Raw genomic sequence first — 27648 nt, 5'->3', positions numbered from 1 at the left:
TTACAAATGAGGCATTTGTTGCATCCAGTGGGGACATAATTACTGATTATAATGACTTATACGGTCTTTTTACGCGTTGCGTTGCGTATCGCGCTGCGTAAACATAAAACCATGTCTGCATTTGTGATCGTATAAACAACAAACAACAAGTGCTACTCTACACTGCTCAAAACTCGGACATGTGGGGGCGTGTTAGAACGAGACGTTTTAGGTAGGCGTGGTCGACTTTTATAAAGAATATCTATTTGGATTTGAGACTTTAGTCTTTGCAACTTTACAGATCTTCTTTATGCACCAAGAGCTTGTAACCCTTTAAAGAGAAAGGAAAAATTGACCCCTTTATGACCCCTTTAAGATAGGGTTTCCTTAAAAAAAAGACATTAACAGATCTTAAATACATCTGCATTTGAAGTGGAACAACAAAAATGCAAACAACAAACACTGTATAGCGCACCCAATGTAGTCTGATTCACAATCAAATGACTCCTATATAAACTGGATATTTTTACTAAACGAGTCAAAAAGAGTGATTCTAACTGATAATTCAAGAATCAAATGACAATATATAGACAAAACAAATGTTTTGCTATGTGTAAATGCTATTTAATCATTCAAGGTCAGTTTATGTCCACTGATGAATGATGCTATTGATCATTTCACAGTTCATCTGTTGACATCTCAAAACTGGAACTGTGAGTTCAATAGTATGTCTCATTATTTTGATTCATTACAGATCTGTGCAAACTTGGACGCTTTCACAATAAAAACAAAGACTTTCAAAGAAGAGGAAGCCAAAACACCATACAAAAGGATTGCAAAAGCAGAAGAGAGGAAGGAGGTAATTCCACTTAATGTGTCATTGAATAAGCCTCATGATAAAGCTGAAGTGTGTCATTTCTGCACCACTAGTTTGGGATGGGAGTATGTTTGTCAGTGGCTGGATTTACAAAACATTCTTAAGAATAAAATTCTTCTTAACTGCAATTTTTTTTCTTACTTAAGAGGAAAAAGTTATGTATATTTATTTTATACTCCCAAAATACTTCTTAAAGGGATAGTTCACCCAAAAAATGAAAATTGTCATCATTTACTCAACGCTCAAGTTGGTGCAAACCTGTATGAATTTCTTTCTTCTGTTGAACACAAAAAAAAAAGATATTTTTGAAGAATGTTGGTAACCAAACAGTTGATGGACGCCATTGACTTTTATAGTATTTTTTCCCCCCTCGATATTATGGAAGTCAATGAGGTCCATCAACTGTTTGGTTAGAATTTAAATTTTTGGGTGAACTATTTTATATAAGAAAGTTCTTATCTTTTTCTTACGATTGTTCTTATGACAAAAATCAAGCGTAGCGTTAGTTCTGGCAGGTCACGTTAGTCAAGCTCGCATCAGCTGACTCTCAGCCTATAGGAATACGACACCAATCTAAGCATTCATATATAAGGTCCCTCAGTATTATCAGCAGTTTAATAGCTAATTACCCTCCTCCATCCCCAGCTCCTCCTCTGTCAGTCAGGATTCAGCCTTCTGATTCTCCTTTGAATCAGACTAATTCTAAAATGTGTACATAAAATGATTGAACTTTAACGATATCTGCAATACATTTATTTTGGTTCTGTTCTGTTTACCCTGCGGGGGGTTATCACTGCTCTCCCTGCTCTCGTCCATGCTAGGCTGCATGGATGCTCAGGGAGTTCTTGCCCAGAACAGAACCATACCGCCAATCCAAACTGTATGCTAATTGTAATCATCTTTGATGATAGTGGTCCTGACAGAACTTAAGAAAAGTTCAAAATTTTCAAAGAATCTTCTTTAATATCATCGTAAATAATTTCTTAAAGATAGGAAAACCTCCAGCATGTCTTAAATCCCCAAAGGTAAGATGTTAAATGAATTTACTGGGTTGTTTCAAACGAATTGTTCATCAGCGAGTCTTCTAAAAGAACAGTCATACAAACACCAAAGCCTGTCAGAAAAAGGAACAATTTTACGATTTTTTTTTTTAAGAAAATATTTGAGAACTTCTTAAGAGTTTTTTGAGAATTGCACTTAGGAACATTCTTAAAAACTTCTTGGAATTTAGGTTAAGAAATGTATTTTTCCGACCACCGATTCACAAAACATTCTTAAGAATAAACAAAACAAAACAAAACAAAAATTAATCTGCTATTTTCTGTTTTCTTGAGAAGAATTGTTAGGAACTGTTCTTAAGATTATTATTTTTTTAAATAATTGTAAATAACCTTCTAAAGTTTGGATAACCTCCAACTTGCCCCAAAAGTAACATGTTTAATTAATTTATTGGTTTGTTTAAAATTAACTGCTGTAATTAAGCATTACTGCATTGCACTAGCTACATATAATACATATCATATAGGGATGTGCATGAGTAATGATAAATAATGTAAACGATGATCAAGTTATGATGATTATGTGACTTTTTGGTGAATTCGAAGTTAGCATTATATAACAACTCACTGACTAGTCAAATTGGGACCCTGTTTTTTAAATGTATAATTACGACGTAACTTTCGGCAGCATTCAGCACATATGAAAGCAGCCATACACAGTGCAAGAAAGATGGAGCGCAGATGAATGCAACAGACAATCCTTTAAAAATAACTATCAAGACAATGCATTAAAAATGAAAATGCTATGTGTTTGAGTTGATCAGCCAGTCTTTGTGAAGAACCGCAATACAATCAGATAACACCAAAGCCTGCCATTCTCTTCTTAAGAAAAAAAATAAAAAGACATTCTTAAGAAAATAAGAGTGTTCTTAAGATTTGCACTTAAGAACATTCTTCTTGAAATTTATCTTAAACTTGTTTGAAAACAGTCATGATTTTTGCAATTCTTTTTGGTGCCACTATAGTAGCGCAGAAATGACACACTTCATATGTAATACTTGTTTAAATATTTCTAGAAAAATCTGTATAAACAATAACAATACAAAAACTTAAAGACTTAAAGTTCTTGCCTTAATGCAGGAAAGCATACATACTCTTCGGTTATGATGCTGGTATATTCAATTTAGATGTGGATAATTTCAAAACGTGAAACAATAAAAACCTTCTGTGTCTATGGCATGTTAAAGGACCCGTTTGGAGACGTGATCAAGAAGATAATGGATGAAATCCACAAACACGCAGACCTGAAGCTCCTCTGTGAGCCCGGCACACAAAACTACGAACAGTGGGTCGTACAGAAAGAGCAGAACGGTGAGTTTACTGCCTTTTACAAAGACATTCAGATAATATGGAGGTTTACTGGGTCATTGGAAACCGGGAAACATCAGGAAAAAGTCATGAAAATTAACATTTTAAAGGCACCATATAAATTTCCATAAATACAAATTCCTGGTGGCACCACAAAAACGCACAGTCTAAAAGCTTCATTTATGAGCTGTGACGTCAAATACAGCAGACAGAGAAAATATAAGACCATTACACAGTTTTAAGTGTAAATCTCTCACTGGTCTCCTACTAAAATATAAATAAATATCTGCAATATATATATATATATGCTGCTTTAAAAAAAAAAAGTGATACTTTACAACAGCTGTAAAAACAGAAAGTCTTTTTGTGGCCAGATAGTGTATTAACAATGTCTAACAGCTAATGGGGAGATCCTAACCAGCCAAACCACTCGAAAGTATTTGAGAAGAAATTTAAATCTGAACATTTTTATCTTGCACACTTATTTTGATCTCGTCTTACACACTTATTTGTAAGTTCAACTGTATAAATATATTATTTCCAAAAACCCAGTAACCACTGGATCTTTGCAAAGCTCCTACTAAAATGTGGTTTCTCTTTGTGTGTCCTCTGCCTCCAACCGTCTTTGCTGAAACCATGATTTAACCACCATATTGCTGAAGTCATGATAAGAATTTCATATACAGTCATGCACTCATGCGAAATGTGTCACAATAAGCCACAGTAATCACAGTAAGCCACAGTCTCTTTCCTGTTTTTATAGGAAGCGACTATTATTTCACTGTGAATTCCAACAAAGTTTCTCAATTGTGTTCAGACATTCAGAATCACTGAACAGATCCAGTAGTTATACAAAATGATAGAGGAGAAAAAACATCCTCAAAGACTAGTTATGACTGACTAGTATTCTAGTACAGAGCTCAAAAACTATTCAAATTTGATTAGGTTTTTTTTTTTGTTAGTTTTTTTTTTAGTATCATTGATTTACTATTGTCGTTTTTGTTAATATTTTGAATTAGATTTTATTTTTATATTTTCTGTTTTTATTTTAACTTTAGTTAAAGTTTTAGGAATTTTGTTGTGTTTTGTCTTTTTTTAGTTTTTTTATAAATATATAATTATTTTATTTTTATTTTTATTAGGTTTTAGGTTATTTAGTTTTAGTTATTTTAGTACTTCAAATTACATTTTTAAAATTAAACATATTGCCTTGGCAACTAGCTGAAATAAAATAAGTTTAAGTTTTTTTATATTCAATTTTTATTTCAGTTAAAGTTTATTTTATTTCAAATAATATCTTTTATGGTTTGAGTTGTATATTGAGTTAACGATAATAACGCTCTGGTTATAACGTAACCTCAGTTTCCTAATATAAGGGAAGGAGCGTTGCATCACTTGTCACTAATGGGGAAACTCCTGTTTAGCCTGATACTGAAGCCTGATTTGTTCACATTTGTGTAACTGCACTAACAAATGGCGCTTCAACACCCACGGGGGGCGGCCGCTATATAAGTCGGCTCCGAGTGCCATTTCATCAGAATCTTTCGACTGAAACGACAGTCATCAATTCGTTTGCAGCCTTATAGCACGGCAGCATACGCAACACTCACACCCTTATCTCAGGGAACCGAGGTTACGTTAGTAACCAGAGCGTTCCCTTTGAAAGGTCCCTCACGTTCCATTGCTTGAAGCTTATGGGGAACGCATCCAATAGCGCTGTGCTATAAGCAAGTGCAGAACGAAGCCACTTGGCGAGCCCAGCTCTGAAGCGCACGTACTGAGGGCTCCTATAAGTCTGAGCTAACAATGAGACCCAAGCCACGTAGGCTGAGGACTACATAACAAAACCTAACTTAGGAGGACAAAATCCGTGCCTGCAGGGTAGGGACATCCAAGTTATAAAACCTGGTGAAGGTAGATGACGACGACCAGCCAGTGGCCGCACAGATATCACCAATAAAAATCAACACACACTCTAAGGGCCCGAACCGGGCAGAGTGGATTAGGACCCTGCTCATCCTCTGAATTGGGAAGAGCTAAAAAGGTGATGACTTGTGCTCTGAACAGAGTGGAGAACACTTTAAGCACATAGCCGTGTCTTGGTTTGAGGATGACAATATTACTGTTTTTACTGTATTTTTGAGCAAATAAATGTAGCCTCGGTGAGCATAAGAGACTACTTTCAAACCTCCCAAACTTTTGTATTTTTTGTGAATTTGGAGTAAATGTTGGTTAAATAATGTATGAGCATCATTAAACTAAATTATTAAATTAAATGTATGATTTGCAGTTGTTAGGCCCAAACTCAGACATGAAGCACTGACCGACAGTGCTTGCAGGACACCCACTCGCTTGACCGACGCTAAAAAAGGAGGGCAGTCTTAAGTGACAGAGGCCGCAAGTCAGCTGACTGGAGCGGCTCGAAGGGCCCTGAGGACTACAGATAAGTTCCAAGTCGGCACATTATGAGGGCGAGGCAGATTCAATCTCTGAGCTCCCCTCAGAAACTTAATGACTAAAAGAATAATGATTCGCCGTGATGGCTGCCACCTATATTTTAAACGTGGAGGGGGTGCTCCCCTTATCCATCAGCTTTTGTAGAAAGGTTGGCACGTAGGGCACGTCACAAGAGCATGGGTCCTCATTCTGTGCTGCACACCAGTCAGAGAAAACTGACCATTTAAGGGCATAAAGACGTCTTGAAGACGGAGCTCTAGCCTCCAAAATGGTATTAGTAACACTCGCAGGGAGCTGCAAAGACTCCTGTCGAGGGGCCAAACATGAAGGCTCCACAGCTCTGGCCAGGGATGCCAAATCATGCCCTTCACTTGCGAGAGCAGGTCCTTCCTCAGTGGTAGCGGCCAAGGGGCTGCCGATAGCAGCTGAATCAACTTGGGAAACCACATCTGATTCCTCCAGAGTGGGGCCACCAGGAGGGCTGAGCATCTGACTTCACTGACCCTTCTGATGACCTGAGGAAGCAGGGCAACCGGGGGGAAGGCATACAGGCAAGCTCTGGGCCAATCGTGGGGCAGGGCATCTTGCTGTTTCGAAAACAAAACTGGGCAGTAAAAGTTGTCTTCTGAGGTGAAGAGGTCCACCTCTGCCCTGCCTAAGACAGACCAGATCATTTGAACCGTTTGGGGATGTAGTCTCCATTCTCCTAGAGCCACATTGTCCATGTTCAGCATGTCTGACCCTTGGTTCCAGGCACCAAGCGTGGGACGGGACATGGGCTTTGAACCAATACTGTGGAGGGGCCGCATGTGAAGCAGGCCCAGAGGAATCACAGAGGAAGCGGCTGACATGAGGCCGAGCATCCTCTGAAAGCCCTGAGGGGACGTGAAGTCCCAAGTCTGAATGATGCCGCTGAATTATCAGGGAGCATTCCAGCGTAACCCCTGCCCACATCTGGGCAGAATCGATAACTGTCCTCGAGAAGACTACTCACTGGGAGACAGAGAGCTCTTGGCTAAATTAATTATTAGCTCAAACCGCTTCAGGTGGCTGAGCAGCAGCAACCTGTGAGCGATGAGTTCTTGTTCCGATCTGGCGAAGACCAGCCAATCGTCTAGGTAATTCATAATGCGTATTCCCATCTGTCTCAGAGCGGAAAGAGCTGCATCCGTGCACTTTGTAAAGTGCAAGGGCCAGAGACAGTCCGAATGGTAGGAGTGTATATTGGTAAGCCACCCCCTCGAATGCGAATCTCAAAAGCGGTTTGTGCGTCTTTCAGATCCACCGATAAAAAAAACAGTCCTCGGGGCATATTGCACGAGGATCTGCTTCCAAGTCAGCATCTTGAACCGATTCATAAGCGCATGGTTCAGATGCCTGAGCCCGACATTTTTCTTGGGAATGAGGAAGTAGCAGCTGTAAAAGCCTGACTCGATGTTCGCTAGAGGAACCATTTCCACAGCTTCTTTTGGAAGCAGAGTTTGCACTTCAGACCAGAGAATGTGAGCATTGCTGTCCTGTACTGAAGTTTGAATAATGCCTCTGAAGCGAGGTGGCCTGCGAGCGAACTGGAGTGAGTAGGGCCGCGCCACGTCTTGGTGAGTTCATCGTGAACTTCCAGGAAAAACGGCACCGGTCTCTCGCGGGAGATTCGTTGTAAATGACGTAACTTAAATATGATTGCTTAAAAATGACGTTGAAATTGCATATCAGAATTCATGGTAAGCCTGTTTTAAATATGAATTATTGCTATTTTTTCTCTGTGGTGAAAAAGAATGAGATTTTTACTTCCAAATTCAGAAAAACAAAATGATGGATGGGCCAGATACTTTATTTTATAGTCCAATGAGTGGACTATGAAATGAAGGACCTTAATGGGCTGATCTTGGGGCGTAACAGGAGTTATATTGTTGAACTCTTTTATAAATATTGCCTGTCTGTGTTGTTCACCAGCTGCTAAGGAAGAGAATCAGATGGTGCGCGTGTGCGCTGAACATCTCCGTCAATACAACGAGGCTCTTCATCAGAGCAACACCATACGCATGTCAGACGCCTTCCGCTTCCTTGACAAATATCACAACGAAGAGCTCAAGACCAAATCCAGCCCCGATGAGGAAGGCACCATTACAATCACAGACACTGAGCGATTCCTCTTCACTTTGTTCAAAGGTATCAAAAATGGACACACAAACTAGAGCCGATGCTATATTTTAATACACCGAAACTAGTCTTTTAATGGGATCCATTAATGCTTAATGCTTAATGAGCACTTTCGTTGAAAGTGGATGATGCTTTATACTGTAAGAAAGAAAATAAGCATGGGAACAACATGAGAGTGAGCAAATTATGACAACATTTGTATGTTTGGATTTGTGTTGTTATTGTTAACCAGTGTTATTTTAGTATCACTAATATACTACTATAGTTTTTGTTCATTTTAATTAGATTTTATTTTATATATTGTTTTCATTTTCATTTTAGTTTAAACTTTGTTGCTGTGTTTTTGTAATTTTTAATAATTTTTGCTTTTTTTAAAAAAAATATATCTATAGTTTTTAATATGTTTTAGTTTTTAGTTTATTTAGTTCTTACGGAGCCCCTAAAGGGACATGGTGGTGGGAAAAAAATTCGGGGAAGTTAATCTAAAATTAAAAAATGAAAACTGAAATTATTCAACTGAAAATAAGTGAAAAGTCATTTCAAAATATTAATTAAATATTACCAAAGCAACACTGTTGTTTATTCCTTTAAAATGTGTCCAGACATGCTAAACATATTGTTGGGTAATGCTGATTTACTCTTTGTATCGGTTTCTCTTAATATTCAACAGACAATAAAGCAAAGCTGCAGGAGTTGATGGGAAAGCCGCAGTATGAAAACAACAATCTGGCCCAACTGAAAACCAACATCCTGAAGGAATTCAGCACCAGAGAGAGAGCGAGAGGCATCATTTTCACCCGGACCCGCCTCAGCGCCATCGCTCTCTGCCAGTGGATTCAAGAAAACCCCAAGTTTGATGAAGTGGGAGTCAGTGCCAGCTATCTGATCGGTGGAGGAGATCAGAGCGTGGTGAAACCGATGACTGCTGTAAGTCACTCTCAAACTCAGGAACTAATGTGTCTGCATTCATTTAAATGATTGTTCCAGGTTGCATTAGTGGCATATTTTGCATTAGTTAAATCCATGCATTGGTGGATTTTAATAAAATACTGTCCTGCCATTTACAGGCAGAGCAGAAGGACGTGCTGAACAAGTTTCGTGATGGCCAAATCAATCTGCTAATAGCCACCACTGTAGCAGAAGAGGGTTTGGACATCGCCGAATGTAATTTCGTCATACGCTATTGCCTTGTGACCAATGAGATCGCCATGATTCAGGTGAACTTTTGAAGATGCTCATCATGATGCTACACTCTTTTGGCCTGTTTCTAAGGGCTTGTAGTTTGTGTTATTTGTTTCAATCAATATTTACTTTAGATAGACACCATATGGCTCTCAGGCCGGTTTCATACATCTCACATCTGCAGCACTTAAATGTATATGTTACAGGAACCAAACTAAAAGTTTTCAACATTCAGTTTAAGCAGTCTACAGCTAAAGTCTGGGTTCATCATTTTCATAACCAACTTCTGATACCAAATTTAAACAGCCATAATCAAAGAAAATGTTTTTAATGGCCAACGCAAATACAGTGTGGCAATATATTGCTCGTATATACAGTATACAGGTATAATCCAATTTAATTATACCAAATCATACATTTAATTTAATAATTTACTTTAATGATGCTCATACATTATTTAACCAACATTTACTCCAAATTCACAAAAAATACAAAAGTTTGGGAGGTTTGAAAGTAGTCTCTTATGCTCACCGAGGCTGCATTTATTTGCTCAAAAATACAGTAAAAACAGTAATATTGTGAAATATTATTTCATTTTAAAATAGCCATTTTCTATGTCAATATATTTGAAAATATAATTTATTCCTGTGAAGCAAAGCTGAATTTTCAGCATCATTTCTCCAGTCTTCAGTGTCACATGATTCTTCAGAAATCATAGTAATATGCTGATTTGCTGCTCACTGAAACATTAATTATTAATATCAATGTTGAAAACAGATATTTTTGTGGAAACCCTGATACATTCTTGATGAAAACGTTTCAAAAACGTTTGTTTCAAAAGAACAGCATTTATTTGAAATTTGTAACATTATAAATGTCTGTATTGTCACTTTTGATCAATTTAATGCATCCTTGCTGAATAAAAGTATTCATTTCTTTAAAAAGAAAAAATTCTTACTGACCCCAAACTTTTGAACTATTTTAAAATGGCCAAATATTGGGAGATTCAGCCTGGTGTCTAATATATCAGTCTATCACTACTTACATGACAAATAAAGCGATCAGAGTCTTACTGAACAAACTGAAGTCATTCTGGTTTTTGAGGTTGTATTCTCATGCTGACGTTTCTGAATGAAGATGCAAGAAGTACCGTTTTTCTCTCTCTGCAGGCCCGTGGTCGAGGAAGAGCGGAGGACAGTAGTTACACGCTGGTGGCGGAGGCAGGATCTGGGGTGGCAGAGAGAGAGAGTGTTAACGAATACAGAGAGAAAATGATGAGCACAGCCATCGCCAAAGTGTGCAAGATGAATCGAGCCGACTACGAGAAGAAAGTGAGAATCTACTTCAATAAATACACTCCAATATACCTCATATACTCTTAAAAGGAACGTTATTTGGTTTTGTGTAGACCAGAGAGTTTCAGATGCAGGCCATAATGGAGGAGAAGGTGAAGATAAAGAAGAAACAGAAGAAGGGAATGATGAAAGAACCGCCGTCTAAAATCAGCCTGAGCTGCAGGCAGTGCAGTGTGTTCGTGTGCTCTGGAGAAGACATTGAGAAGATAGAGAACATGCACCATGTCAATGTCACAAAGCAATTTAGGTAAAAACCCACAGTCACAAATACTTTTTTTCTTCAGAAAATCCAGAAATATGTACACTGATGATACAAATCATGTTTATTCTGCATGATGATGGTGGTGGTGAAGACAGTAATAAATCAGTAAAAATAAATGTTGTTGATGTCTGCAGTAAGCTGTTTACAGTCCGAGAGAATGCATCACTACAGGAGCGACTCCTGGACTATGAGACCAATGGAGTCATTGCGTGCAAAAACTGCGGACAGGTGCGTGCTGACTTCAGCTCTTCCCTTCCAATAAACACTCTTTGCATTACTGCTGAGCATAACAGTGGTTTGGTTTTGGAATTCCGTTCGACTCGCTCTCAAAAACATTACACAACTGTGAACTTCATATAACCACGATAATGCAAAAAACTTCCTTAGCTTAAATGAATAGTTCACCCAAAACTGAAAATTTGCTACACATTGTAAAATTTGCTGAGTTAGTATATACATCTGAACAGATTTGGAGAAATGCAGCATTCCATCACTTGCTCACCAATGGATCCTCTGCAGTGAATGGGTGCCGTCAGAATGAGAGTCCAAACAGCTGATAAAAACATCACAATAATCCACAAGTAATCCACACCACTCCAGTCCATCAGTTAATGTCTTGAGAATCAAAAATCCATCCAAATCCATCATTAATGAATTTTTAACTTCAAAGCATTGCTTTCAGCTAAAATATGAGTCCTTTATCCATAATATTGCTTTCTCCAGTGAAACAATTGTCTTGTCTAAAACATCTTAATGATGGATTTGTTTCTTACAAACACGCAGCTTTCCACTTCACACCACATTAACTGATGGACTGGAGTGGTGTGGATTACTTGTGGATTATTGTGATGTTTTTATCAGCTGTTTGGACTCTCATTCTGACGGCACCCATTCACTGTAGAAGATCCATTGGTGAGCAAGTGATGTAATGCTACATTTCTCCAAATCTGTTCCCATGAAGAAACAAACTCATCTACAACTTGGATGGCCTGAGGGTGAGTAAATCTTCAGCAAATTTCATTTTTGGGTGAGCTATTCCTTTAAGATCTACAAAAATGTTTACAAAAAACAATGCAATAAAAAAGCTTAATATAAGGCTAGGCAATATATTTATAAATATATGATTAAAATATGATTAAAATGATATTAAAATGATGTATGCATTAATAAATTTAATGATATGCAATATATCTTTTGATATTTATGTATTTGATTTGAAATGTCAAAAACTCGTTTTCAAAGTAGCCAAGTAGATTCAAGTTTCTTGATACAAGAAGTGAAATTTAGTTAAATATAATCAGGACATGTTTCCAAAGTTTCACAGTAAAGTTTCATGATGCTGTGCAATTTTATACAGGCAACAGAATAATTGCAAATGAATAGTAAAATACTTTAGATATCACCCAGCCCTCTATACATCATACAGTATGTATTTTCTTTAATATGCATTCATTTTAAATCTTACTTTTTTGTCTCGTTCCTGAGCAGCAATGGGGCTCGATGATGCTGTATAAAAGCATCGAGTGTCCCTGCCTCCATATCAAGAACTTTGTGGTCACATACGGCTCCAAGAAGAAGACGTTCAGCAAATGGAGCGAGTTGCCCATAAAGTTCCCTGCGTTTGATTACACTCAACACGCCGATCTCCTTGTAGAGGACTCCGGGGAAGAAGACATGGAAACTGACTGAAAATAAAGAGCAGAAGATATTCAATCTCATCTCTGACACAATCAATCAGATGTCATAACCTGTAAAATGATGCACCTACCAAGTCTGTTCTACTGCAAGCACTGGCACTTCTCAACATGATGAGCGTCAATGGAAGCTTTCATTTCCATCATTTATTTCATCTCAAGTGGCACTTTTGAAATTCTGATTCTAATGCACTTTTTATCTCACAATTCTGAGTTTACATCTCGCAATTCTTTTTTTTTTCGCCATGGATTAAAAAATAAATTTAATTGTGACTTTTTCTCTCAATTCGGACCTTTTTCCTTGCAATTTCAAGTTTATGTCAAGTTTAATTTTGACTTTTCTTCTCAGAATTACATGTTATATCTTGCAATTGTGTGTCAACATCTTACAAATCTGACTTTATATCTTGCAATTCTGATATTCCTCCAAATTGTGAGATAAAATGTGGCAATTACCTTTTTTTTATCCCTTAGCAGAAATGGGCTTCCATAGAAGTCGTTGTAATAAAGCCCAAAAAAAGTGTTTGCATCAGCACCACTCATTAGCAAACGACATTCACTAAAACTGCACTGAATTAAGTCATTTTGATTTATTTTACAGTAAGGGCTTTGTTTTGCTCTGTAACATTTAATGTATGTGGAAGCAGTGAAGCTGTACAATCGCAGTCTGTCACAAATACTGATTTTGTGAGTGTTTCTGTACATGTAGATTTACTCTAGAGGATATCGTCCAGCATGCTATTTGAAGTAAACAATTAAAATGACCCTTTATGTGTCATCTGTTTTCTCTTTCTCACATGAACAGTCTTTGATTATGAATCATGCATTCATAAAAAAAAGAGATGGACGATCAGGGACGAGAGTGACGCATACTTTCTCAAACACCTGTTCAGCTGTTCTCAGGAGGACACGGGCTCCCATCGAGCAAACATCACCTGAGAAAACCTGTCGGGAAACCGGCTCTTATTATGCATGAATGCAAGTCCTGAACGCTCAACAAGTTTTTCCAGTGTCAAAGTACTTCCTTACCTGACAAATGCTTCAATTCATTCCTTAAACATATACGTAATCAGTCAAAATTTGGACACACCTACACTTTATTTTTTGTGATTATTTTCTACATGTTGGAATGATAAATGCTAAAATAGTAATATAGTAAATAGTAAAATGCTAAAATATATACAAATATAAATTTTATAGTATATATATATATATATAATTATGCACATTGTAAATATGCATGTAATATTTATATTTACAAATATTTTTGTACCTAAATAAATCAAGGTTTTCCGAAGCGTGTGCAAAGTTTTGACTAATTGTAACTAAATTAACAGGCAGTAAAAGAAACATAAAACTTATTATCCAGTATTAATATTATCCAGTGTTTGTTGTTACGGCTGCACCTATAATTAATTATATTTAACAATTTGTCGAAAATTTCCACAGTTCTACTTGCATGCATATTTTGAAAACTGTGATATAAATCCATTTACCAAAAAGCATGGATGCTCTAAACTGAAAGTGTGCAGTGCAATCCAAAACTCTGACATCAGAAAGCCTGTGATTGTTTTTTTTTTTTTCGTTCTGAAGACTAGTTATGTAAGAAAGTTTCCAAAGAAAATTTATGACGTAAAATGAAAAATATTTAACACTCTCCAATATTATAGGTGACTGAAATGAAAGCAAGTCTGTATTAATTTGATCTCTTCCAGTCAACGCAGACCGGTTGTGCTAACTTCGACAGTCACAGCTGCTGAACTGAAATAGAACAGAGTTATAGGCGCTCACGGAGGGAAGCACATAGCTTACTAAACGCACTCCGATGGGAAGTTGCGCGGAATGCTGATTCTAAGGAAGTTTTGCTACAATTCCTTCACTCCAGACTCAATGATGCATCGGAGGAAGTACATTTTTAACCTGGAAAATTGCAATCGGACGAAATAAAGCGCAGCGGTCTGTTCAACTCTTGTCACGCGGACAAAAGTGACCGAGGATCTGTTTAAGGACAAACATATTCAGCGTCAGAGGACTCCTGGAGATTGGATGCGCTTTTTAGAAGTTCCTGCGCAATTATGGTCAGTAGGCTTCGGTGTTGTTTTCATGAGGATGGTTGTTTTGTACTAAAAAGTTACTTGGGTTAAAAAAAAAATTATAAAGTTGGGTGTGTCAGTTTGAGCTCAGCTTCTGTGATACCTTGCGCAATTAAAACTTGTTTTAAGACAATACCTTCATCTGAGGTGATCTGTGAAGCGCAGTGTTTTTGGCCTCACCTGTAGGGCTGTAATAAGGTGTGCGTGGCGCTGGTCGGGGCGCTTGTCGTCATCACGCTCATCATTATTCCCACGGCAATTTACGTAAACAGTGAGTGGCATCTTCTTCATCATCTCATCTGAAATTTGAACTAATTTATTAGAAATCACTTAAAAGTGTCTGTACATCATAACCTAGTAAGCGAGACTTTGTATTAAACTTGCTATTTCTTGGCACTACTGTTCTGTTTAATAAGGAAGAGACGGTTAAACATGAATTCACCTTGGTATTTTAGTAAGATTCAAGTCATTAAGCAATCATGTAGAGATAAATGACAAACAATCGTAATTCTTCATTAGAATCTTCAGGTCATTTTCGCGGTTCGATCGATAATGTTCGTGTCTTTAACATCAATTTCTCAACAACTTATTAAACAGAACACACTTAAATATTTTCTTCTTGTGATGTGTAAATCTATAATATAGTAAAAAAAATGTTGAAAAGGCATTTTCAAACATCGCAATCTCAAAAGTTTAAAGTTAGTCAGGAAATTGCTTATAGGTGAAGACGTAACCATAGCAACAGCTGCTCGATCGCTGTCTGTTTAGGAAGGTAAATAAATAAACCTTAAAACTGTCATAATTGATCACGTTGTAGATTTACTTGTCACTTATAACTGCAATATATTTTACAATTTTGTTATATGTAGGCTATATTTAAAAATTGAAAAAATAAAAAATAAATATATATATATATATATATATAATCTATAATATATTAAAGCATTTTTGTCTGAACTGTTGAAGACTAAAACTGTTTTCCTTCACTGTGTTTTCAGGAGATGAGTCTGCATTAAAGAGAACTTATTCTTTTTATGATTTTTACAATGATACCATCAGGTATAAAACATACAGTATCCACTGGATATCAGGTAGGACACCTAAAGCGCTTCACATGGTCCCTGTTTTTTTTTCCTGATGACCTCTAAATCACCCTGTCACATATACTCTGCTGTCTTATTTTCCACCAGACAATGAATACCTCCACAAAACCAGCGAAGGCCATATTTACGTGCACAATGCTGAAACGAAGGAAAGCTCAATGTACCTGAGCAACTCAACATTTGTAGGTTGCCTCATATGAGGGTTTGAATGCCTCTCCAGACATTTCTCATTAAATAGTCTCTAATATTTCATTATCTCTTTTCTTACATCTTTTATTCATGTTTAACATGCATGTAAATTCCACTTATTTACTGTGAATTGATTTACAGGCCCAAGTGGATGCCACAGATTACATATTGTCAGCAGACAGAAAGTTTGTCGTCTTTGAGAGCAATTACTCAAAGGTAACTTGACTGCAATAAAACTAAAAACACTTCATAATTGAACACTAATACGGTGCATAAGTGACTCATGCTGATGTTTCTAACACGTGCTTGAAATGCATCAACAGCTATGGCGACACTCCTTCACTGCATCCTACCATATTTACAACATGGAGTCTCAGTGAGTAAAGATGTTCCTATGATGGGTCTATCAAAATATATACAGTTTCCATGTGCATGGAAAACTTATATCATTCTGAAATTGTGATTTCCAGACCTGGGGAAGTCCTGAAAATGTTTCAGTGTATTTCAAACTCACTCACATAGATATTGTTCACTCTCAGAAAAAAAGGTACAAAAGTTATCCCTGGTGCAGTACATTTTTAAAAGGTACACTTTTGTACATTATTTACCCCTAAATGGTGCATATTAGTACCTTAAAGATACATAATACCTAACGTGTATGTATTAGTACCTAAATGGTACATATTAGTACATTTTGCCCCAGCACCCCAGTGCCAACCTTTTGTACTTTCTTTTTGTTTGTTTGTTTCTGAGAGTGTTCAGTGTGATTGAGTTTAGGGGAAAATGTAATCTAAGAAAATGTTTTGTTTCATTGTAGACTTTACATTAGTAATTATTATAGTTTGACTATACTAATTCCAACAATTGATGATGTTATTCATACTTTAATGTGTCTTGTTTTCTGTTGGATTCAGGGAATTTCTCTCCAAGGTTCAGATTCCACCTGTAACACAGTTCTTAGTGTGGGCACCAATAGGAAATAAATTGGTGAGTTACAAACAGTAAGGCATAAAAAAACCATACAGATCATAACAATCACCCAATTATTATATTATTGGAACGCTCTAGTTTCCCCAAATCATTGCAACTAAAAGAAGAGTTTTTAACAAGCTCACCTAGGATTTCCATCATGACAAAAACATATTTTTCAGCAGCTTTTCTTATTCTTCTTTGTTTTTTAATACATTTTCAATCTTTTTTTTTTTTTTTACATTTTATCGTTACTTTTATTTATTTGTTTTAATTTTATTTATTGTTAATTTTATTTATCTCATGCATCGGTTATGATTTTTATTTTAGCCTTTTTAATGTTTATTTTATTTTAAAAGGGATCGTGCACATGAAGTGACATGAGTACTTGTGTTGTTCATCATGTAAATGTGCAAGATTTAGACATACAGACTTATTTTCATATGCAGACCCAGGTTGATCGTAAGAAAAGGAAGAGAAAAAATGTGTTAAAAATAAAAAATATGGTTTTAGAGGTTGATGGTAAGAAAATAAAGAGGAAAAAAAAGCATTAAAAAATAAAAATATGGTTTTAGATGTACTATATAAATCAATTAGCCTTGCCTTTCCTTGCCTAGCTTTGGTTCGAGAAGCTTTTGCTATAAGCAAAATTCTGGTTTCATCACTAAACCTCAGAGCTTATGGAAGATTACTTTTAAAAATCTGTTTATCAAATGAATGGTATATTTACTTCTAGATCCCCTCTGTTGTACTTCAATGAGTAAGCTATAACATAGAGGACCTTAGTGTGGCCCCCGATGTCATGCAACCCAATATATTCTGAAAGAAATGCTGTTTAACGATGGCAATCAAACAACATTGCAGTTGAGCCTTATTATTTTGTGTTAATCCGCAGGCTTACGTCTGGGAATATAATATTTACCTCAAAAAGGACGCCACTGCTGAGGCCGTACAAGTCACTCACAATGGAAAAGTCAACGAAATTCACAATGGGGTTCCAGACTGGGTTTATGAAGGTAACGTCATATAATGCATTCACACACACAGACATTCATTCATTCATACCTGCTAACCTGCTGCTTTTCGTGCCGGACAGAGGAAGTTTTTGCATCCAACGAAGCCATCTGGTGGTCTCCGCAGGGGAAATATCTGGCTTACCTACAAATCAATGACACTGGAGTTCACAACATTGAATACTCATTGTATGGAAATGACCAGTATCCCACCACAGTATTTATCCCCTACCCAAAAGTGAGCAAACATCCCAGTGATTTTACTATTTAATTTGGTTTGAGTTTATAACTAATGCTTTGGACACACAAAAGCATATTTTCATATTTCAATATTATAATTTTGTTGAAAATCCATACATTTGCAAGGTGAAACATTATTGGTCCTGTTGGCCCAACTGTCTGTGGTTTTCTAACTGAACTAATTTCAAATCCTGTGTGATGACAGCTTGATCTCTGCTATTCGCATTTTACAATATCATTTTGCTACTAAACTGTTGTTCTGCTTACAAAGGCAGGCTGTGTTATTCCCAGAGCAAGGCTGTTTGTGATTGACGTGGAAAATCCATCCAAACAATCAGAAGTGGTGGTACCGAAATCTGTCGGATCAGGGTGTGTCCGTCTTATGTTTCTATTTTCACATTTTCACACAAAGCCTCACATCTGAAACATAAGCAATGTTATTTTTATTGCTCGTTTCCCAGCGATCACTATCTGAGAACAGTCACCTGGGTCACAGATGAGCGTCTAGCTGTTCAATGGCTGCCACGCCGACAGGACAGCGTCCTTCTGCAGATCTATGACTATGATGGCACCAACTGGAAAGAAACCTCGGTGAGTTTCTTTCTTCTGTTGAACAGAAAAGATATTTTGAAGAATGTTGGTAAACGGACAGTTGACGGTAGCCATTTAATCCTATGGTAATTTTTTTCCATACTATGGAAATCTGTGGCTACCAGCAACTGTTTGTAAATGATGACAAAAATTAAGCGTTAGCGTTAGTTCTGGCAGGTCACGTGAGTCAAGCTTGCATCAGCTGATTTTCAGCTGATCACATCTACCTATAGGAATACGACACCTATCACGGCATTCCTATATAAACTCTGTTCAGTATTATTCAGCAGCTTTTCAGCTTGCTCCGGAGCAAATTACCCTCCTCCATCCCCAGCTCCACCTTTCGCCACAGTCAGGACTTTCAGGACAGACAAGCTTTCTGATATTCCTTGGTAATCAGACTCCTTTATCTTGAATAAAGTGTTACACTTACATATCATTAAGTACATTAATGATATCTGCCTTGTTCTGTTCTGTTAACCCTAGGGGGGTTATTATTGCTGCTCTCCCTGCTCATTCATGACAGGCTGCATGGATGGGCAGGGAGTTTTTTGCCCAGAACAGAACCATACCGCCAAACCAAACTTTATGCTAAGTATCTATCATTTTGACGATAGTGGTCCTGACAGAATTGTCATTTTTGGGCGAACTATCGGTTTAATAAAGTATTAAATAAAAAATAAAGCTTTTCTTTATTTTAATAAAAGTACTTTAAAATATTTTTAAATAATTACTACTAATGTGTTTTCTTTCAGATTTATCACTGTCTGAAAAATAAATCAGAAAAAAAGTGAAGAAAAAAAAACAGTAAAACTACATATATTAATCTTTTACTGTTTTGTTCATTAATAAAAGCCAAAAAAAGAAAAAAATTACACTCTTAATTGAAGAAAAGTGGCAAAAATACACAAATAATAAATGATAGAAAATAACTCTTAAATCCAAAAAGCAATATTACATAAATAGCCTACATAACAAAATTAAACCTGTATGTTTTTTTTTTTTTTCTTCCACACAAAAGCAAGATACTATATAATGAAATTACAGGACTTTCAAGGACTTTAAGCATGATTTTTTTGCTTTTCAAGGACTATAATCAGAGATCTCATTTAAATATTTAAATATACTAATAAAACAAAAATTGTACAAATAAAGTACATTTATGCAATGACTGTGGCAAAAGTATGAGAACATTATCAAAGCCCATGATTTCAACATTTCATCTTCTCCCAATCGAAAAATAGTACTTTTGCAAGCATTCAACAAGGTTTTGTCTTACATTTTTAGTTCTTTTGTTTAGTTTGTACTAGTAGCTCTCTAGAAGCCCTGTCTAAGTGGTGTGGGTTATGGCAGATTTAACAGATCTTAAAGTTAACTTTCAGGAATTTTCTAAAATGATTAAATCTCTTGGTTTGGGGGAGGTCTTGAAAAAATATCGAAAAAATTAAATGTTAAAATTATTTTGTAATTTTATCAAGGACTTTTTCTACATAAACTACTGTGTTTCTGAGGATACTCACAAAGACAGGTATTTTGAGATCATTTCGTGCGTATTTATTCTTTCAAACACAAGAAGTCGGGTAAGCGAACTGAATTTGGTATTCGCCACTGTCTGAGAGACAGCTGCACGAAAAAAAGTGCACGAGTAATGAATACTCAGTTCTCTTTTGTGTCTTCTTGTGCGTAAATAGTTTTAAATTTATTGAATGCTTAAACTAATAAGACTTAAAAACATGTGCAAATTATAAACTTTCTGGCCCAATCTGACCGTGACGATTTCCTCATCTATTGTCTACAGCCCTGGGTCATCAGGCAGTCCTTATTGTCAAGCCCGGTTTCATATATATTGTATTTCAGTAATTCAAGTACCGCTTCTTAAACATGTCTGTTTCCAAGGGTTTTCTGGTACTTCAATTTCAGAAAGCCAAATTGAAGTACTTCATGCACTTTAAGCACCTTGTTCGAACCCTGCAAAAGGAACACCAAAGGCGATTGTGACTGTCAAAAGACTTGTCAACAAAAGGAGAAAATGAAGTGTAATAAAATAGTCCATATGGGTAATATAGACAATATGTGCACCATCTTCCAAGTTTCCTACCATATTTTTGCCCTATGTGAGAAATTATTGATTTTTGATTCATTATGCACAAGGTCTTCCCTTATTGTGCATTAAAATCTGGCATGTCAATAATACACGTTATACATACAGAAGTGCTGTGAACTCAGGGAGGAAACTGCACACAAACTTCATCCGCTTTTGCATGTATCATCAACTCATTAACATTACATACTGTACCTGTCTATTTTTTATTTTTTGTTACAGAAATTTGAGCAAAAGAGCAAAACTGGATGGGTTGGACGGGTGAGTGCATGCAGCAATCACATACAATCTCCAAATTATTGAATTTTTGCTAAAGATGATGCTGTGAAACCTTACAATTCATGGCCTGTGTTTCCCCTCACAGTACTTTCCTGCAGCTCCTTACTTTGCTGCAAATAACATGAGTTTTTACAAAGTTATGAGCAATGACAAAGGTTATAAACATCTCCACTATGTGGATGCCGTAAGTATCATAGTATTATTATTATTTTGTATTTTTATATTCATTATTCAAATACCTGCTGAGCTTTAGTGCGTGAAGCTCTAAATCTTACAGCAATGGTTCTGGAAGTACCAAAAAGTCTTTAATTTTCTCCGTATATAAATTGGTTTTAATGCCATTGTCTTTTAATACAGATACAAAGATTATATTATATGCAAATGGAAGATTGTTGTGATTCATCTCAGAGCTGGTTGGTTTGGTGCATGATTATGAAATCCCTAAGGAGAATATGAATGGGAACAGTACATCCAGAACCAATGCCGCTGAAACAGTAGGCGGTCACTGTTGAGCTCTATCGTGCAAACCTCAGATATATCATTTCACTGTATTACAGGCTATAATATGTTATATCCTTTGGCCAATAACCATTAAAAGTGAGACACAAAGAAACACTGTGGTACAAGCTTAGCCAGCTGTTGATCTGTCAACTGTGTTGTTTTCTTTGTAGGGAAAAGCAACACCCATCACCTCAGGCAAATGGGAAGTGATATACATCTCAAAAGTAACCAAAGATTCCATGTGCGTATGAGAGTGTAGGAGTCTTGTTTTGTCATGAGCTTCTCATGTGCCTTTATTTCCAAACTTTCCCGCACATCTAAAATCTATTCTTTCCACAGATACTACGTGAGTAATGAACACATGGGAAGACCTGGACAGAGAAACCTTTACAAGTAAAAACGCCTTTTTGCATCAGCTTGTATAAGGATTCTGTTTTAATATTCTAAATATTTTACATTTGAAATATTAAAATAGGAATTTAGTTTAGTTTAGTTTTTGGAGTGTCTGTATTCCTCTGATGATGTGGACAAAACGCCTAAATATAATATGCAGTACACACATCAGAGCCACTATAGAGACAGTTCATCAAAAAAAAGGAAATATTGTTCATAATTATCAGTGTTTATTTACCTCATGTTGTTCTGAGCCCCTATGCTGTTATTTTTTCAGTGGAACACAAAAGCAGAATTTTTAATGCATGCAATTTTCATTCAACCTGCCTATACAATGACAGTTCATGACTGTCAAACTTCAAAAGGACAAAAATAAATAAATAAATGCACATTATAAAAATAATCCATACTGTAAAGGTTCTTCAAATTTCTCATTCTGTGGGGAAACAATATCAAAAATGTGACCCTGGACCACAAAACCAGTCATAAGGGTCAATTTTTCGAAATTGAGATTTATACATCAACTGAAAGCTGAAGAAATATTTCCATTGATGTATGGTTTGTTAGGATCGGACAATATTTGGCCGAGATACAACTATTTGAAAATTTGGAATGTGAGGGTGCAAAAAAATGAAAATATTGAGAAAAAAATACTAATGCTGCATTTACATGATCAAAAATACAGTAAAAAATAAGTAATAATTAGAAATATTATTTCAATTTAAAATAACTATTTAAATTGTATTATTAAAATGATTTACCATTTCAATATATTTTAAAATGTAATTGTAAAATGTAAATGGAATCCTGTGATGCAAAGCTGAATTTTCTTCAGTCATTCTTCCAGTCTTCAGTATCACATGATCCTTTAGAAATCATTAATATTGCTGCTTAATATTATTGTGGAAACCATGATACAATTTTTTCAGGCTTTTTTGATGAATAGAAAGTTCAAAAGAATCGCATTTATTTAAAATAGATTTTTTTTGTACTACAGTAAAAGTCTTGACTGTCACTTTTGCTCAATTTAATGACTTCCTGCTGAATAAAAGTATGAAGTTCTTAAAATTAAAAAAATGTACTGACCTCAAACTTTTGAATGGTAGTGTAAATGAATAAATTTAAACAAACAGTTTTTATAAAGACACATTAATTTCTTTAAAAGTTAAAATTCCATGCAAGCCTCCCAATTAAAGTTAGCTAATACAAGCTGCATGCATAATAATGATAAAATAATTAGCAAAATAGATGGAGTATAGCATCATAGCAACTATTTAAAACAACTATTTTCTCCATTACAAAAATATCTTGAATATACTGAGTATATCAATGTTTTTTCCACACTTTCCCATTACAGATATGGCGGTCCAGCCAGTCAGAATACAGACTATGTGTTTCGACTGGAGTGGGCCACGTACCTGTGCAGCACAGAGAAGGTCATCATCGCCAGCTTTGATGGCAGGGGAAGTGGTTACCAGGGTGATGAGATAATGCATGCCATCTACGGCCGGCTGGGAACGTACGAGGTGGAAGATCAGATCTCGGCCGTGAGGTGAGGCGTAGGGAACGATGTGCACACGCTCGCCGCTGCCGTCTGTGATGATGATGCAGAGTCATTTAGCCTGATGTAACACTCACAGACGCACGAGAGATATGAGGCAGACCAGTCAGCTTCCTACAAGAGGGAACAAGCTTGTCATGAAGCATGTGTCAAAAACAGGTTGATCGAGGTCAAACGCTAGTTGAGTTGACTGAAAGCAGAGCAGTCTTGAGATTTTCACGAAAAGTGACAAACTATCATCTACAAAGATATATTTTACAAAAGTAGTCATTTTGTTTTGGAATATCTTCGTAATTGTGACTTTGTGCTTAATTTCAGAAAATTCATTGAAATGGGTTTCATTGACAAAAACAGAATTGGCATGTGGGGTTGGGTAAGTGCAGCGTGTTCATGTCTAACAATAGGTTTTATTATGTTGGCTTGGTTGGATTTTAAATTTTAAATCGAAGATTTAAAGCTACACTACTAGTCAAAAGTTTGGAATAATTAAGATGTTTTTGCAAAAAGTCTTCTATGCTCACGAAGTTGCATTTTTTTAAATAAAATAAATACAACAAAATTGTGAAATATTAATACAATTTAAAATACCTTTTTTTATATGTAAATATATTGTAAAATGTAATTTATTCTTGTGATCAAAGCTGAATTTTCAGCATCATTACTCCAGTCTTCAGTGTCACATGATCTTCAGAAATCATTCTAATATGCTGATTTGTGCACAAGAAACATTTCTGATTATTATCAATGTTGAAAACAGTTTTTACTGCTTAATATTTTTGTGGAAACCATGATACATTTCTTTCATGATTACTTGATGAATAGAAGGTTCAAAGGAACAGCATTTAATTGAAATAGAAAACATTGGTAACATAATAAATGTCTTTTCTGTCACTTTAGACCAATTTAATGTGTCATTGCTGAATAAAAGTATTTATTTCTTTAAAAAAAATTTAATAAATAAATAAATCTTACTTTCCCCAGACTTTTGAATGGCAGTGTATACAAAAATATGAAGCCACACAACTGTTTACTAAATTGATAATAATCAGAAATGTTTCTCGAGTAGCAAATCAGCATATTAGAATGATTTCTGAAGAATCATGTGAAGACTGGAGTAATGATGCTGAAAATTCAGCTATGAGCACATGAATAAATTACATTTTACAGTTATTTTAAATTGTAATAATATTTCACAATATTACTGTTTTTATTGTGTTTTTGATCAAATAAATGCAGCCTTGATGAGCAGAAGAAACTTCTTTCAAAAACATAAAAAACTTAATTATTTCAACTTTTGACCAGTAGTGTACAGAAAGTATTTTAACAAAACATTTACATCTTCCAAAAAATATTTTAACAAGCTTTAAATGTTAGAACTCTTTACAGCAGATTTAAACTTTCAATAAGCATCTATCAAAACCATCATTCAGAGTTTGTCTTGATGAACTTCTCTTTTCTAATTAAAGTAAAATAACCTTCACTAAAAGATCTATGATGAGCCTGATGACTGAAAACCATCACACTAATCATGAAACGTTTGTCTTGCTCACAGTCATACGGTGGCTATGTGACTTCCATGGTTCTGGGATCAGGAAGTGGACTGCTCAAATGTGGAATTGCCGTGGCTCCTGTCGCTAAGTGGGAGTATTATGGTATGGATTTGGAGATTTTCTGATTTATGATATGGATTAACCACAAACAATTGAGCAAATTTAACTCACACTGCGTTCTTCACAGATGCCGTATATACAGAGAGATACATGCATCGCCCTGAGGAAAACATGGAAAGTTATAAAGTGAGTTACCCTGTAAGAAAACACAAAATTATGAACAGGCATCAATATAATTCTTCATATATTTGGTTGATATGCTTGTTTGCAGAATTCTACAGTGACCGACAGGGCAAAAAATTTCAAGTCAGTGCAATACATGCTGGTGCACGGCACTGCAGACGGTAAGCAGTGTAAAGTTTATAAATCTGCATTTAGAATCTGATAAACAGACTCTGATCCAACACCTAGTGTCTTGACTACATATGTTTAAAGATGTTTTCTTGACATGTTTTCTGGCTGTTTTGACCTCACTACTCTAGACAACGTCCACTTCCAGCAGGCTGCCCAAATTTCTAAAGCCCTGGTGGAAAATCAAGTTGATTTTGAAGCAATGGTGAGTATAAATGAATGGGTGAAGGTGATGAAAACCATTTTATCAAAGGAATAGTTAATACAGAAATTTAAATTTGCTGACAGTTTACTCATCCTCAGGCCATCCAAGCTGTAGTTGAGTTTGTTTCTTCATCAGAACAGATTTGGAGAAATGTAGCATTGCATCACTTGCTCACCATTGGATGCTCTGCAGTGAATGGGTGCCGTCAGAATGAGAGTCCAAACAGCTGATAAAAACATCACAATAATCCACACCACTTCAGCCCATCAGTTCTGAAGAAGGCGAAAGCTGTGTGTTTGTAAGAAACAAATCCATCATTAAGATGCATCCAGTAAAATGTCGTCTTGTCTGAATCAGGAGAGAAATATGCGCAGATCAAGCACCATTTATAAGTGAAAACAGTCCAGACCCATTCTAAACAAACTTGTTGTTGGATTTTGATGTGAGTGGACAACTGACTTAATTATGGGTTATGGACTCATATTTTAGTGGAAGCAAAAGTTAAAAACGCCTTAATGATGGATTTGTTTCTTACAAACATGCAGCTTTTCACTTCACAAGACATTAACTGATGGACTGGAGTGGTGTGGATTACTTGTGGATTATTGTGATGTTTTTATCAGCTGTTTGGACTCTCATTCTGACGGCACCCATTCACTGCAGAGGATCCATTGGTGAGCAAGTGATGCAATGCTACATTTCTCCAAATCTGTTCTGATGAAGAAACTCATCTACATCTGGGATGGCCTGAGAGTGAGCACATTTTCAGCAAATTTTTATTTTTGGGTGTACTGTTCCTTTAAGCTCTGAAACATCTTGTTTTCTTTAAAACAGTCTAAATGCCTAAATGTGTCATTTTTTCTCAGTGGTACACCGATAAGGATCATGGACTGTCTGGTAAAGCGCGTTACCACCTCTACACACACTTGAACCATTTCCTGCAGAACTGCTTTGCTGAGAAAAAATAAATGGACATATTGATGCATTATGAAGACAAAAATGTTCCTCTTACATTGACACAAACACTGTTAATGACAGATGCTTGACATGTTAGTCTGTATGTACTGTAGAACATGTTGATGGGAACAAACTCTTATGTCAGAGTCAATGACATTTACATGTAAGATTTTATATTATTCTTTTAATATGTGGAATTTGTATTAGCTGTTGTTTTTCTTATCAAATTGCTGTGATGATTACGCTACGAATGTGACCTGATATGAATGCAGTGTATCTCACAGAATTCTGGCATGTTTTATAATGTTACATCTACAAATCGATTGTGGAAGCCATTGTTTTATGCAGTTGTGTTTATGCACTGACTTCAGTGTGTGGTCTGAGCATGTCTGTAAGAAAACTGATCAAGTGAAACATTCTGGATTTGAATGCCTCATGCTTCATACATCCTGAAAACTGAATGAAAAAAGAAAGAACAATATTTCTGTGTGTGAAAATTCTGTGTTTGGATGCTTAATTTCCATTTCACATTTTACATATTATATATTATTATACACTACCAGTTAAAGGTTTGGACACACTGGACTGAATTTTTGTACTTCTATCTCTGTCATTTAATAGTTTTGACAATTTCGTCACACATTTAACTGGTACTGTATATATATCATAGTCTATATCAGGGTTCCTCAAATCTTGCCCTGGAGGTCGAATGCGCTGCAGAGTTTAGCTCCAACCCTGATCAAACTCAGCTACCTGTGATTTTCTAATGATCCTGAAGACATTGATTAGCATGCTCAGGTGTGTTTGATTAGGGTTAGAGCTAAACTCTGCAGGAAAGTGGATCTCGTGGGCCAGATTTGAGGATCCCTGGTCTATATGATGGTATATGAACAGTGCCACCTGCTGGTTGAACTACTGAAATGTACAGCAAAGGGAAGTTGCTTAACAGGCCACTTAAGAGCACAGATAAATGTCATTCGCTGATGTTATAAATATATCAACTAAAACCCACATTAATTAAATTCAAGAAATATTAACAATAATAATGTACAGTCAGACAATCAGGACTTTAAGTGGCACTTTTTACAGGGCACTCAACAAATATGGACAAATGGACAAAAATATTGACTTTAGAGTTTAAATTATTTAATTATGCAAGA

At 36.0% G+C, this 27648-nt stretch overlaps 2 protein-coding genes across 2 annotated transcripts in view; both read left to right on the top strand.

Annotated features, from left to right (window-relative positions):
- Window positions 1-12565, top strand: part of LOC107730588 (interferon-induced helicase C domain-containing protein 1-like) — a 38380-nt gene extending 25815 nt beyond the window's left edge. Inside the window, exons 8-16 of the mRNA XM_016541446.1 lie at window positions 734-838; window positions 3102-3225; window positions 7633-7848; window positions 8510-8766; window positions 8907-9056; window positions 10191-10352; window positions 10430-10623; window positions 10773-10866; window positions 12127-12565. Coding sequence (XP_016396932.1) covers window positions 734-838; window positions 3102-3225; window positions 7633-7848; window positions 8510-8766; window positions 8907-9056; window positions 10191-10352; window positions 10430-10623; window positions 10773-10866; window positions 12127-12327 — 1503 coding nt within the window. The 3' untranslated portion in view covers window positions 12328-12565. The remainder of the gene's footprint in view (window positions 1-733; window positions 839-3101; window positions 3226-7632; window positions 7849-8509; window positions 8767-8906; window positions 9057-10190; window positions 10353-10429; window positions 10624-10772; window positions 10867-12126) is intronic.
- A 1483-nt stretch (window positions 12566-14048) lies between these two features.
- Window positions 14049-26969, top strand: LOC107730563 (dipeptidyl peptidase 4-like). The gene is made up of 22 exons (XM_016541419.1): window positions 14049-14410; window positions 14612-14696; window positions 15424-15516; window positions 15616-15710; window positions 15859-15933; window positions 16041-16093; window positions 16632-16704; window positions 17582-17702; window positions 17783-17937; window positions 18211-18308; window positions 18401-18530; window positions 20854-20892; window positions 20996-21094; window positions 21582-21652; window positions 21751-21804; window positions 23162-23356; window positions 23684-23738; window positions 24918-25017; window positions 25103-25161; window positions 25247-25319; window positions 25458-25531; window positions 26398-26969. Exons 1-22 carry the CDS (start codon window positions 14408-14410, stop codon window positions 26497-26499), a joined length of 1902 nt encoding a protein of 633 aa, XP_016396905.1. The 5' UTR covers window positions 14049-14407; the 3' UTR covers window positions 26500-26969.
- Window positions 26970-27648: the final 679 nt, after the last annotated feature.

The sequence above is a fragment of the Sinocyclocheilus rhinocerous genome, unplaced genomic scaffold (assembly GCF_001515625.1).
Source record: "Sinocyclocheilus rhinocerous isolate Xijiao unplaced genomic scaffold, SAMN03320098_v1.1 scaffold818, whole genome shotgun sequence".
Classification (NCBI taxonomy): domain Eukaryota; kingdom Metazoa; phylum Chordata; class Actinopteri; order Cypriniformes; family Cyprinidae; genus Sinocyclocheilus; species Sinocyclocheilus rhinocerous.
The sequence above is the reverse complement of the archived record's forward strand: the minus strand, read 5'-3'. Positions and strand labels throughout refer to the sequence as shown.